Source organism: Bombina bombina, chromosome 2 (genome assembly GCF_027579735.1).
Source record: "Bombina bombina isolate aBomBom1 chromosome 2, aBomBom1.pri, whole genome shotgun sequence".
Taxonomy (NCBI): Eukaryota; Metazoa; Chordata; class Amphibia; order Anura; family Bombinatoridae; genus Bombina; species Bombina bombina.
The window spans coordinates 243,890,105-243,903,165 of record NC_069500.1 but is presented as its reverse complement, the minus strand read 5'-3'; the positions used below and the strand labels follow the sequence as shown (position 1 = coordinate 243,903,165).

At 38.4% G+C, this 13,061-nt stretch overlaps 1 protein-coding gene across 1 annotated transcript in view; it reads right to left on the bottom strand.

The window, feature by feature from the left end:
• CAST (calpastatin) overlaps positions 1-13,061 on the bottom strand; it is a 364,012-nt gene that overhangs the window by 49,723 nt on the left and 301,228 nt on the right. The window contains exons 10-15 of the mRNA XM_053701507.1: positions 9,666-9,728; positions 8,430-8,525; positions 8,189-8,272; positions 7,067-7,120; positions 5,576-5,668; positions 639-689 (exon numbers count right to left, since the gene is read on the bottom strand). Coding sequence (XP_053557482.1) covers positions 639-689; positions 5,576-5,668; positions 7,067-7,120; positions 8,189-8,272; positions 8,430-8,525; positions 9,666-9,728 — 441 coding nt within the window. The remainder of the gene's footprint in view (positions 1-638; positions 690-5,575; positions 5,669-7,066; positions 7,121-8,188; positions 8,273-8,429; positions 8,526-9,665; positions 9,729-13,061) is intronic.

Sequence of the window (13,061 nt, the reverse complement as noted above, 5' to 3'; positions counted from 1 at the left end):
ACCAGATAGTAGGAAAGAAGGTCATGAACAGAGCGAAGGGGGGGAGAGAAAGAATCTAGAGACGAGGTCTAAGAAATTGGGGGGGGGGGGTATAGTTTAGTCTGGTTGTAGTCATTTAATGAAAATAAAATAACATTGTTTTTTACCTTGGTTATTCTCAAAGCACTGTGTATCCAATAGGGATGCGCATTCAGATCTTTCGTAAGGATCCAAATGCAGAAGTAGGCAGTGGTTCATGCCCTTCTGATATTTTCATAGCCAGATTGATTCCTGTAAAAGATCCCCACACTAAGATCTCTGCAAAACCAGATCTTAGAGTGGGGATCTTTTACAAGAATCAATCCTGCTACGAAAATATCCAAAGGGCAAGAGCTGCATATGATTGAGACTTTATCTGAGTATAATAACTCTATAGTTGCTTGTTTTTTGTTCCTTGTGCTATTGTTTTGCTTCAGGGTTGTCTACTCAAATGTACAACTCACACTCATAAACTTTTTCAAGCTTTAATTTGTGTGCAAATAAGTTATTAGCTGTGAGATGAGGCGCCTTTAAATATAATGAAGCTGGTCTTGCAACTCTAGGCTGTCATGATTAGTAGAACTGAGTAGGAACTATGAAATTGACAAAATTCTACTCACCCCGGAACTGGGTTGGGTAAGTGCTGCTGCTACTGGTTTTGCTTCTATCTTCTGGAAAATAAAAAAAAAGTATGAATATATACTTACTCTGGTCTTATATCAATTATAATGATACACTAATAAAACAATGGGAACATTAAATCTAGAACAAGGAATGTATTTTTAAGCAAAAATGACAGTGCTGCAAAATGAGCAAAGGAACTGCCATTGAAAAAGAAAATATCCATCAACCTCAAATGAAAAACAAAACAAAATTACATCGCTGGGAATAGTTTTGCTGATTTCAGCAAACTGAGTTATAGAAAATAAAGTAGATATGAGTAATGTTAAAGGGACATAAAACTCTAATTATGTATGCTTAGTATAGATAGCAAATACTACACTGCAAAATGTCTGCATATAAAATAAACATTGTAAACACATTTAAACTGTGATTTTGTTAGCAGTACCACTTTTAATCATCTTATCTCCTATGCACAAGGCCAGCTCTATAATGGGATGCAGGCAGCACTTGACAGGAGCAGCATATGGGAAGTGTATGTTTCCTTATATAAAAGTGCCCAACTCACTTGTATATATTTATGGATCACTTTTGACTTTAGAACGTAGTGCAATGGTTGGGTTTAGACTGTAGTGGAAAGAGAGCTTGGGGCTTAATTTTATTCTCAGACCAAGGTAGCATATTATCAGTGCAATTCTTTGAGCCTGATCTGCCTATGTAGAGGACACTTAGGGACACACATAAATGAACTAAGGCAGGGATAACACAATCACTTTGTAGCCTATGGCAGAGGTATACTTGTATACTCTGAAGTATGCAATTACAATTTTCAGAGATAAATTACAGGAAAAGGTGGCAAAATAAATAATGAAAATATATTTCAAATATTTTTACTAAGCGTAAGTAAACATTTTATATAATAATCTTAATGTGTTTCATGTCCTAAAAAATATTTTGTTTAGTAATTTCTATAAAAATAACAGTGTTTAATCATAAAGTGTCAGCATGCAATTTTAAATAACTTTCCAATTTACTTCCATTATCAAGTTTGCTTCATTCTCTGGATATCCTTTATTGAAGGAGCAGCAGTGCACTACTTGGAGCTAGCTGATCACTTTGGTAAGCCAATGATAAAAAGTATATATGTGCAGCCAACAACCAGCAGCTAGTTCCAAGCTCCTAAATCTACCTAGGTATGCTTTTTACAAGAGGATAACAAGAAAAAAAAGCAAATTATTTAATAAAAGTAAATTGTTTAAAAACAAAATTTATGCTTACCTGAAAATTTCTCTCTTTCCGGACATGGAGAGTCCACAACGTCATTCCAATTACTAGTGGGATATTCAACTCCTGGCCAGCAGGAGGAGCAAAGAGCACCCCAGCAAAGCTGTTAAGTGTAACTTCCCTTACCCATAATCCCCCGTCATTCAGCCAAAGGAAAATGGAAAAAGAAGAAAACACAAGGGTGAAAAGGTGCCTGAGGTTTACACAAAAAAAAACCCTGCTGAATCTTAATTAAAAAGAGGGCGGTGTCGTGGACTCTCCATGTCCAGAAAGAAAGAAATTTATCAGGTAAGCATAAATTTTGTTTTCTTTCCTAAGACATGGAGAGTCCACGATGTCATTCCAATTACTAGTGGGAACCAATACCCAAGCTAGAGGACACGGAATGAACAGGGAGGGAGAAAAAGGCAGGAGGACCTAAACAGAAGGCACCACCACTTTCTCCCAAAAGAAGCCTCAGTCGAGGCAAAAATATCAAATTTGTAGAGTTTGGAAAAAGTATGCCGAGAGGACCATGTAGCCGCCTTGCAAATCTGTTCCACAGAAGCTTCATTTTTGAAAGCCCAAGAAGAGGAGACAGCCCTAGTGGAATGAGCCGTAATTATCTCTGGAGGCTGCTGTCCAGCAGTCTCATAAGCCAAACTAATCAAACTTCTCAAACAAAGAGACAGAGTAGTAGAAGTGGCCTTCTGACCCTTACATTTTCCAAAGAAAACAAAGAGGGCAGAAGATTGCCGAAAGTCTTTAGTAGCTTGCAAGTAAAATGTTAGAGCTTGCATAACATCCATGTTATGCAAAAGACATTCCTTATGAAAAGAAGGATTAGGACAAAAAGAAGGAACAACAATTTCCTGATTAATGTTTCGATCCGACACCACCTTAGGGAGAAAACCCAATTTGGTACGAAGGACCGCTTTATCAGCATGAAAAATAAGGCACGGTGAATCACACTGCAAAGCTGAAAGCTCAGACACTCTGCGAGCAGAAGAAATAGCAAGAAGAAACAAAACCTTCCAAGATAAAAAAATGATTTCAACAACATGCATCGGCTCAAACCGAGCCTGCTGCAAAACTTTAAGAACTAGATTAATGCTCCACGGGGGAGCAACAGGTTTAAACACAGGACTGATTCTAACCAGGGCCTGAACAAAGGCTTGAACATCTGGTAAGTGGGATATATGACCCTTTAGAGTACTGACCGATAAACCCTTCTCCAGGCCATCCTGAAGAAAAGGCAAAATCCGGGGAATCCTCACCGGATCCAGGAGAACCATTTAGATTCACACCAATAAAGATATTTACACCATACCTTATAGTAAATATTGCAAGTAACAGGTGTGCAAGCCTAGAGCATAGTTTCAATGACTGTTTCAGAAAAACCATGTCTAGACAGAACTAAGCGTTCAATCTCCAAGCAGTCCGCTTCAGAGAATCTAGGTTTGGATGGAGGAAAGGACCCTGAATTAGAAGGTCCTTCCTCAGAGGTAACCTCCAGGGAGGTTGATATGACATCCATATCAGATCCGCGAACCAGATCCTGCGAGGCCATGTAGGAGCAATTAGGATTACCGATGCTCTCTCCTGTTTGATACGAGCAATGACTCGTGGAAGGAGAGCAAATGGAGGAAACAGGTAAGCCAGAGAGAACATCCACGGAACCGTGAGAGCATCTATCAGAACGACCTGAGGATCTCTTGACTTTAAGCTGTACTTTGGAACCTTGGCGTTTTGATGGGACGCCATCAGATCCAACTCTGGAACCCCTGAGGGTTATCTGATAGAACACTTCCGGATGGAGAGCCCACTCCCCGGGATGAAAGGTCTGTCTGCTCAGAAAATCTGCCTCGCAATTGTCCACTCCTGGAATGTGGATGGCAGATAGAAGACAATCGTGAGCTTCCGCCCACTGCAGAATGCGAGTCACCTCCTTCATGGCCAAGGAACTCAGAGTTCCTCCCTGATGGTTGATGTAAGCCACTGAGGTGATGTTGTCCGACTGGAATCTGATAAACCAGACTAAAGATAATTGAGGCCAAGCTGTCAAGGCATTGAAGATTGCTCTTAACTCCAAGATATTTAGAAGACTCTTCCCGAGACCACAGGCCATGAGCCTTCAGAGAACCCCAAACAGCTCCCCAGCCTGACAGGCTGGCGTCCGTTGTCACAATAACCCAGGATGGTCTCAGGAAGCAAGTGCTCCGAGACAGATATTCCTGTGAAATCCACCACGAGAGAGAGTCTGTTGTTAGGGGGTCCAGATTTATCTTCTGGTCTCCGTTCCATTGACGGAGCATGCAAAGCTGCAGCAGTCGTAGATGGAACCGAGCAAAAGGAATGATGTCCATGAAAGCCACCATCAGACCAATCACCTCCATGCATTGAGCCACTCATGGACGAAAAGCAGACTGGAGGGAAAGGCAGGAAGCAAAAAGTTTGGGTTTTCTGACCTCTGTCTGGAAAATCTTCATAGACAGGGAATCTATGATAGTCCCTAGGAAACACACCTTTGCAGATTCACCTTCCACCCGTGGGAACGTAGAAAACACAACAACATCTCTGTAAGAGATTTTGCAAGTTGAAAAGATGAAATCCTTGATGGATATACATATTTTTTAAGTAAGTCTCTAGCTTCTTATCCATTGGATCCTTAAAAGAGAAACTATCCTCTATAGAAATTGTAGTTCTCTTAGCAAGAGTAGAAATAGCTCCTTCTACTTTAGGTACAGTGCGCCATGAGTCACGAATAGAGTCAGCAACAGGAAACATCCATTTAAAAACAGGGGAAGCGCAGCCCCATGGAGGGCAATAACTAAGAATAAAACTCTTAACATAGAAGCAGTAAAATATAATAGGTCATATAATAAAGGAAATCCTCTATTATTAACCCCTAGCATCCCTTAGTCAAGTGAACTCCCTAAGTCTCATACTGGATTGTGCCAATAATTGTCCCCATATGAATCCTTAACTGATAAGGATTATTATGTCCCAAAATGGATCTGATGAGGATTAACCTCTTAAGTGCTGCTGTCCTTCTGTACCTAGAAGGCAAAGGCTCTTACCTTAGATCCAAATGCAAGACAGATGCTGCTCCTTAGGCAGGTACTTCACTCGCTGTCATGGACCTGTAGGAAAAGAAAGAACAGAGTAACCAACTCTGGCTTTCTATACATAAAGGGTAGCAAAGTGTTAAAAGTAAAGCAAAGACAACCTCGCCACCTTTTAACTGCTAAAAGCCACCACTACACTTACTAAAGAGATTGACATGGACACAGCTAGACCCCAATACTTGCTTGCAGGGAAAAGAAAAGTACCAACTTCGCACATCCTCCATTGACAGAGGCAAAGATAATGACTGGGGATTATGAGTAAGGGAAGTTACACTTAACAGCTTTGCTGGGGTGCTCTTTGCCTCCTCCTGCTGGCCAGGAGTTGAATATCCCACTAGTAATTGGAATAAAGTTGTGGACTCTCCATGTCTTAGGACAAGAAATGGTATGCTCTAATTTGTGAAAGAAAATGTTTGTGTTTCATGTCCCTTTAATGTAGTGGCTCTGCTAAGATTAGTAGTTGTTCTACTGGCTTTAAAGAGAAACACTAGGCCCATGTTAGGTTGTACTTAGCACCACAGCTGTGCATAGGAATTTATTTTTACCTTTTCTAGCCTTGGTTTCTTTTCATCAGGAGGTGCCTGACAGCTGGAAAAATCAGATGACAGGGCTTCCAGCAGATCGTCATCACCCATACTCTGAGGTCACAAAATAAACATTGTTCAGGACAAGATACATGTGCAACTAAATACTAGTACATTAGAGATAAATTCACTTTTATAATAAAAGATGTTAAAAGGAACATGCAGCACTCAGTTTGTATAATGTGGGCTTTTATATACAGTAGTTTCTTGTGCTTTATATATTGTTGGATTATTGAGCAGATATTTTCTTTGTAGAGTCAGCATATATCAATATTCACAAAGCATGGGTAACAGTAATTAATATATAACCTTATGAATATATTCCATGGCAGACACACATATATATATATATATTGAACGCACACTTCTTTATAAAAGTGAAGGATATTTAGATATTCCTCAGGATATCATTATGCCTACCACATACATCTATATATTCCCCTTTCTTTAAATTTGTGTAAATTACTTCTGAACATTTTATACTTCAACTTGAAATTGTGACCTCTTTTTCCAGTGATCCTTTTTTTATTAAATATTTGTACTTTCTTACATTTCTGTGAAAGTGTGCATCTAACTACCCCTCCAGGCACCTTAAGACATGCATGGCCTGAGAATATGTATAGTACAACACACATACATGATTTACCTTTTCCTTAAGACATGCATGACCTGAGAATATGTATAGTACAACACACATACATGATTTACCTTTTCCTTAAGACATGCATGACCTGAGAATATGTATAGTACAACACACATACACGATTTACCTTTTCCTTAAGACATGCATGACCTGAGAATATGTATAGTACAACACACATACATGATTTACCTTTTCCTTAAGACATGCATGACCTGAGAATATGTATAGTACAACACACATACACGATTTACCTTTTCCTTAAGACATGCATGACCTGAGAATATGTATAGTACAACACACATACACGATTTACCTTTTCCTTAAGACATGCATGACCTGAGAATATGTATAGTACAACACACATACATGATTTACCTTTTCCTTAAGACATGCATGACCTGAGAATATGTATAGTACAACACACATACATGATTTACCTTTTCCTTAAGACATGCATGACCTGAGAATATGTATAGTACAACACACATACATGATTTACCTTTTCCTTAAGACATGCATGACCTGAGAATATGTATAGTACAACACACATACATGATTTACCTTTTCCTTAAGACATGCATGACCTGAGAATATGTATAGTACAACACACATACATGATTTACCTTTTCCTTAAGACATGCATGACCTGAGAATATGTATAGTACAACACACATACACGATTTACCTTTTCCTTAAGACATGCATGACCTGAGAATATGTATAGTACAACACACATACATGATTTACCTTTTCCTTAAGACATGCATGACCTGAGAATATGTATAGTACAACACACATACATGATTTACCTTTTCAGGTTCTGTCGGCTTAGGTGGGGGGGTTGCTTTATCTCCACCTTTACCCTAAAAAATAAAATAAGAATCATTTAGACCATGTGCATCCAAAAGGTAGATTGTGATCTACTGCTAGATCTCTGTGCTTTGTAATTGTTAAAATTATTTTTGAGATACACAGGTCAAGAATTATTTTCTTTTGCCCCTTAAAAGTAGATGTAATATGGTCTCAAGTTAAAAAATAAAAACAATATTTTGCACTATTAATGTGACCTCAAGTAAAAAACTATTTGAGCAAGAAACCGTTTGTAACAAGCATTTTAACACTCTTATCTATGTGCGCAAGAAGATCTTATGGACTAGCTCTACATTAGACAAATCATATATGTCTGAAATCCCTGATGAAGACAACTAAATAGATATAAAGAGCAAAAAAAAAAGACAAACATTGAGTGGTAAATATGTTATTTTGTAAGAGAATAGGTTCATAAAGTTTTTAAACAAAGTGGGGGACATTAGCTTTAATGCCTGAAAAAAAGGTTTAATTGTGTATAGTAAAAAATATTTGCAATACATTAACAATTGTTTTTCCTGCTTTTCCTGTAATTTGCATCTGTTTTTTACTTCACCATAGAGGCTGGATTACAGCCTGTGGAATTCAAAACTCTGACCCTTGTACATACTGCATAGTGATTGCTTTATTTGTGCAACTTAAAGGGATATGAAACCCAAATATTTTCTTTTTGTGATTCAGACAGAGCATACAATTTTAAAAAAGTTTCCAATTTGCTTCACGTTATCAAAATTTGCTTTGTTCCCATGATATTATTTTGTTGAAGAGATACCTAGGTAGGCATCTGGAGCACTACATGGCAGGAAATCGTGCTGCCATCTAGTGCACTTGCAAATGAATAACATTCTTGAAAAACTGCTGCCATATAGTACTCCAGACATGTGCATGAGCTTACATCCCTGCTTTTCAACAAAAGATATCAAGTGAACAAAGACAAATTGATATAAATCAGCTTTTTCATGGAGTGTGCATCTGGATTGCAAAATAATCTTATTACCCTTAAAATAATTGCTCTGATTTCACTCTAAACTTTCCCTATAGCCTCTGGTTAAAATGAACCTTACATCCAACAAGTGTCTGTATTCTGGTGGAATTGTATCTTCTCTTTTTCCCAATTCTTCCAAGAATTCAGCGGTGACAGTTTTGTCCTACAATGAAAAGGAAAATAACATTATGACTTATACCTAAACAACTTAAATCTCTTGAATATTCAGGCTACAATTAAAGTTAAAATAATAATGATTAATCATCAATTCCATTGCAATAAGAACTATGAAATACAACTAATAAACACAAAACCATTACCTTGATCTCAGGCCCAGTGAATTTTGGGGACTCTGGAACATCTTCTGGACCCCCTAAAGTACCAATTAATTCATCCAAAGCGTCATCGGCTGCAGTCTATGAATATAAAAATTGGTTATTGAGCTATGAAATATAAAATACTGTTTCTAATGAATGGTTAATGGTCTTTTAGTAATGATGAACATATTGCTTGTGTATGTGTAACAATTCTTTCTGTATGCAATCAGTTGCTTTCTGGTGCTATAAATAAAATAGGACACCTTCGTTCATTCTAAAAACTTGTCAAATGTTTGTTGAAAATGCAGTATTTGTTTTGAAAAAAATGTTTTATGTTCCCTTTTATTGAACTTAAGTGAAGATAAATTTTCATGAATGAGTGCCTGGTTTTTAAAACTACTATTAAAACAGGGTCACTTTCATTCATGAAAGTTTACATTATTTCTTCTTCCAAGCCGGACCAGCGATCCCCCGCCCGCTTTTTCCTGTTGTACTTACACAGCAATGACAAAACCGGCTTCCTCCAACCACGCCATGGCCTCAGGAAATGTTTGCTCTGGGGGGGAAGCCATGATTGGAGGAAGCCGGATTCGTCACTGCTGACGTAAATACAGAGCAGCTGCATGCGGGGGATCGCTGGTCCGGCATGGAAGAAGAAAAAGGTAAGTATTTTAACAAAACTGCTGCAATGTAAACTTTCATGAATAAAAGAGCCCCTGTTTTTAATAGTATTTTTAAAAACCGGGGCACTCATTCATGAAAATTTACCTTCACTTTAACATTAGAAGAATGTTACATCTGAATGTCAAATGCATCATTCAAACATTCATATAGCAACATTTAAATGCTGATTTACATTTAATTTAAGTAAATCTATAGGAATCGATATTCAAATGAAATAATCAAACTATCACATTTCTTTAATGCAATGAAAAAAAAAACATGTTCCAACTCAGGATCAGAAACTATTGGTACTTGAGAAGGGTTTTACCTATGTGTTTACCTTTCTCAGAGGTTAAACACAAAGAGTTTCATTATAAGTAGTGAAAAGGTTACATCGCCTAACAAATAAAAGTATGTCATTTATACAAAGTAAAATATTTCTTAGTTCCTAATGATAAAGCAGAAGTTATCACTATCCTGACCACTAGATGGCAATAGTAGTCTGAACACATACACGTTTGCATGGGTCTGATTCAACACTGTACAGAACTAAATTCTATCATCACAATTTGTTACCTTTTCTGGTGCTGTTGCTGCAGCTATTTTATCTACACTCACTTTCTTGAGTTCATCTTTGGCCTAGATATAAATAAAAACATTTATAGGTAAAATGCATTCATCCCAACACTTATGTACACATTCCAAAACAGCAATAACATGAGGACAAATGTTATCCATTAACATAAAGCTAACAGAGGTATTTCATATTAAATGTTCATACGTTTCAGACTCTATTGTGAATATTCTCAAGGTACAGTTCACAATTGTTTCCACTTATAAAGGGACGTACAACCCAAAAATGTTCTTTCTTGATTCAGATAGAACATACAATTTTAAACAACATTCCAATGTACTTCTATTATCAAATTGTCTTCAATTTCTTGTTATCCTTTGTTGAACAGCAGGGATGAAAGCCCAGGAGTGTGCATGTGTCTTCAGCACTATATGACAGCATTTTGTAACAATGTTATACATCAGCAAGAGCACTAGATGCACGTGCACACTACCTACCTAGGTATCTCTTCAACAAAGAATAAATAACATGAGAAAGTAAATTTAATAATAAAAGGAAATTTGAAAAAAAAAATAATAATTGTATTTTCTTTCTGAATCATGAAAGAAAATGTTTGGGTTTTATGTCCCTTTAACCCCTTAACGACTGAGGACGTGCAGGGTACGTCCTCAGAAAAAAGGCAGTTAATGCCTGAGAACGTACCCTGCACGTCCTCAGTGTGGAAAGCAGCTGGAAGCGATCCTGCTCGCTTCCAGCTGCTTTCCGGTTATTGCAGTGATGCCTCGATATGGAGGCATCCTGCAATAACCTTTGTAAGCCATCCGGTGCAGAGAGAGCCACTCTGTGGCCCTCTCTGCACCGGAGATCGGTGGCTACCTGCGTTGGTGGGTGGGAGCCGGACCGGGAGGCGGGTGGCGGCCATCGATGGCCATGTGGATCTGAAGGGGGGCGGGATCGTGGGCGGGGGTGGCTGGGGGCGCGCACGGGCGCGCGCGCGCGTGCACGGGAGGGTGGGGGCGGGCGCGTGCACGGGGAGGGAGCGGGTGGGAACCGCTACACTGCAGAAAATGGGGAAATAAAAAATATAATAAAAATAAAATCTAAACAATCAGCAAGGTGGTGGGGGTTTGTTTGTGGGGGGTGGGGGGTTGGGGGAAGCTACACTACAGAAAAAAACAAAAAACCCCCAAAAAAAAGCACTTTTTATTGTAAACTGGGTACTGGCAGACAGCTGCCAGTACCCAAGATGGCCCCCAATAAGGCAGAGGGGAGGGTTAGAGAGCGGTTTTGGGGGGGATCAGGGAGGTTGGGGGCTAAGGGGGGGATCCTACACAGTAGCATATGTAAATATGCTAAAAAAAAAATTCATTTTTTTTTAAAAACCCTTTTATTTTAGTACTGGCAGACTTTCTGCCAGTACTTAAGATGGCGGGGACAATTGTGGGGTGGGGGAGGGAAGGGAGCTGTTTGGGAGGGATCAGGGGGTGGGATGTGTCAGATGGGAGGCTGATCTCTACACTAAAGCTAAAATTAACCCTGCAAGCTCACTACAAACTCCCTAATTAACCCTTTCACTGCTAGCCATAATACACGTGTGAGGCGCAACAGGATTTAGTGGCCTTCTAATTACCAGAAAGCAACGCCAAAGTCATATATGTCTGCTATTTCTGAACAAAGGGGATCCCAGACAAGCATTTACAACCATTTGTGCCATAATTGCACAAGCTGTTTGTAAATGATTTCAGTGAGAAACCTAAAATTGTGAAAAATTTTACGTTTTTTTTAATTTGATCGCATTTGGCGGTGAAATGGTGGCATGAAATATACCAAAATGTGCCTAGATCAATACTTGGGGTTGTCTACTACACTACACTAAAGCTAAAATTAACCCTACAAGCTCCCTAAAAGCTCCCTAATTAACCCCTTAACTGCTGGGCATGATACACTTGTGGTGCGCAGTGGCATTTAGCGGCCTTCTAATTACCAAAAAGCAACGCCAAAGCCATATATGTATGCTATTTCTGAACAAAGGGGATCCCAGAGAAGAATTTACAACCATTTATGCCATAATTGCACAAGCTGTTTGTAAATGATTTCAGTGAGAAACCTAAAGTTTGTGAAAAAATTTGTGAAAAAGTGAACAATTTTTTGTATTTGATCGCATTTGGCGGTGAAATGGTGGTATGAAATATACCAAAATTGGCCTAGATCAATACTTTGGGATGTCTACTAAAAAAAAATATATACATGTCAAGGGATATTCAGGGATTCCTGAAAGATATCAGTGTTCTAATGTAACTAGCGCTAATTTTGGAAAAAAATGGTTTGGAAATAGCAAAGTGCTACTTGTATTTATGGCCCTATAACTTGCAAAAAAAGCAAAGAACATGTAAACATTGGGTATTTCTAAACTCAGGACAAAATTTAGAAACTATTTAGCATGGGTGTTTTTTGGTGGTAGTAGATATGTAACAGATTTTGGGGGTCAAAGTTAGAAAAAGTGTGTTTTTTTCCATTTTTTTCTCATATTTTATAATTTTTTTTATAGTAAATTATAAGATATGATGAAAATAATGGTATCTTTAGAAAGTCCATTTAATGGCGAGAAAAACGGTATATAATATGTGTGGGTACAGTAAATGAGTAAGAAGAAAATTACAGCTAAACACAAACACCGCAAAAATGTAAAAATAGCCTTGGTCCCAAACGGACAGAAAATGGAAAAGTGCTCTGGTCACTAAGGGGTTAAACTGAGTGCAAAGTCACCAATTAAAAATAAAAAAAAACATGCATTGATTAAGCTTATGCTAAGTACATTACTCAACAGCGCTGTAGTGTTCATCTCTCTGTATTGCCTTTTACTAGACAAACAACTGTAGCTTTTTTCTTTTCCTCTCTTCTGATAATCGTTTTCACCAAAACAATACTAAGAAATTAACACTTTTTTTGCTCTCCTATACTACACATTCTTAGCGAATTGTTTAATTACTTAAAGACATTTGTCTTGTGAATAATATGTCCTAGAACCAGGCAGATGTTATGGCCTCGATCTGATATGCAGCGTCGCCCGCAAAAGCCGGTGACGCCAAATTTTGCGCTGGTTTGGTATCACATATACGGCGTAACCTAGAAGTTACGCTCGTATATTTCTGCCTTCGGCCGTAGTTTTTTGGGCCATAGACAGGTATACCAAACCAGCGCAGTTTGGTATCCAATATACAGCGTAAGGACTTACGTGGCGAAAATGGAGAAATCTTACTCCATTTTCACCTCGCCACAATTGCAAGCGTAGTAAGCCTTACGCTGTGTATTGGAGCCCCGTAACTCCCTAAACTACCTGCAAAATAAAACCTAACACCTAACACATGTGCAATGTCTATCTACCTGTCAACCGCGAA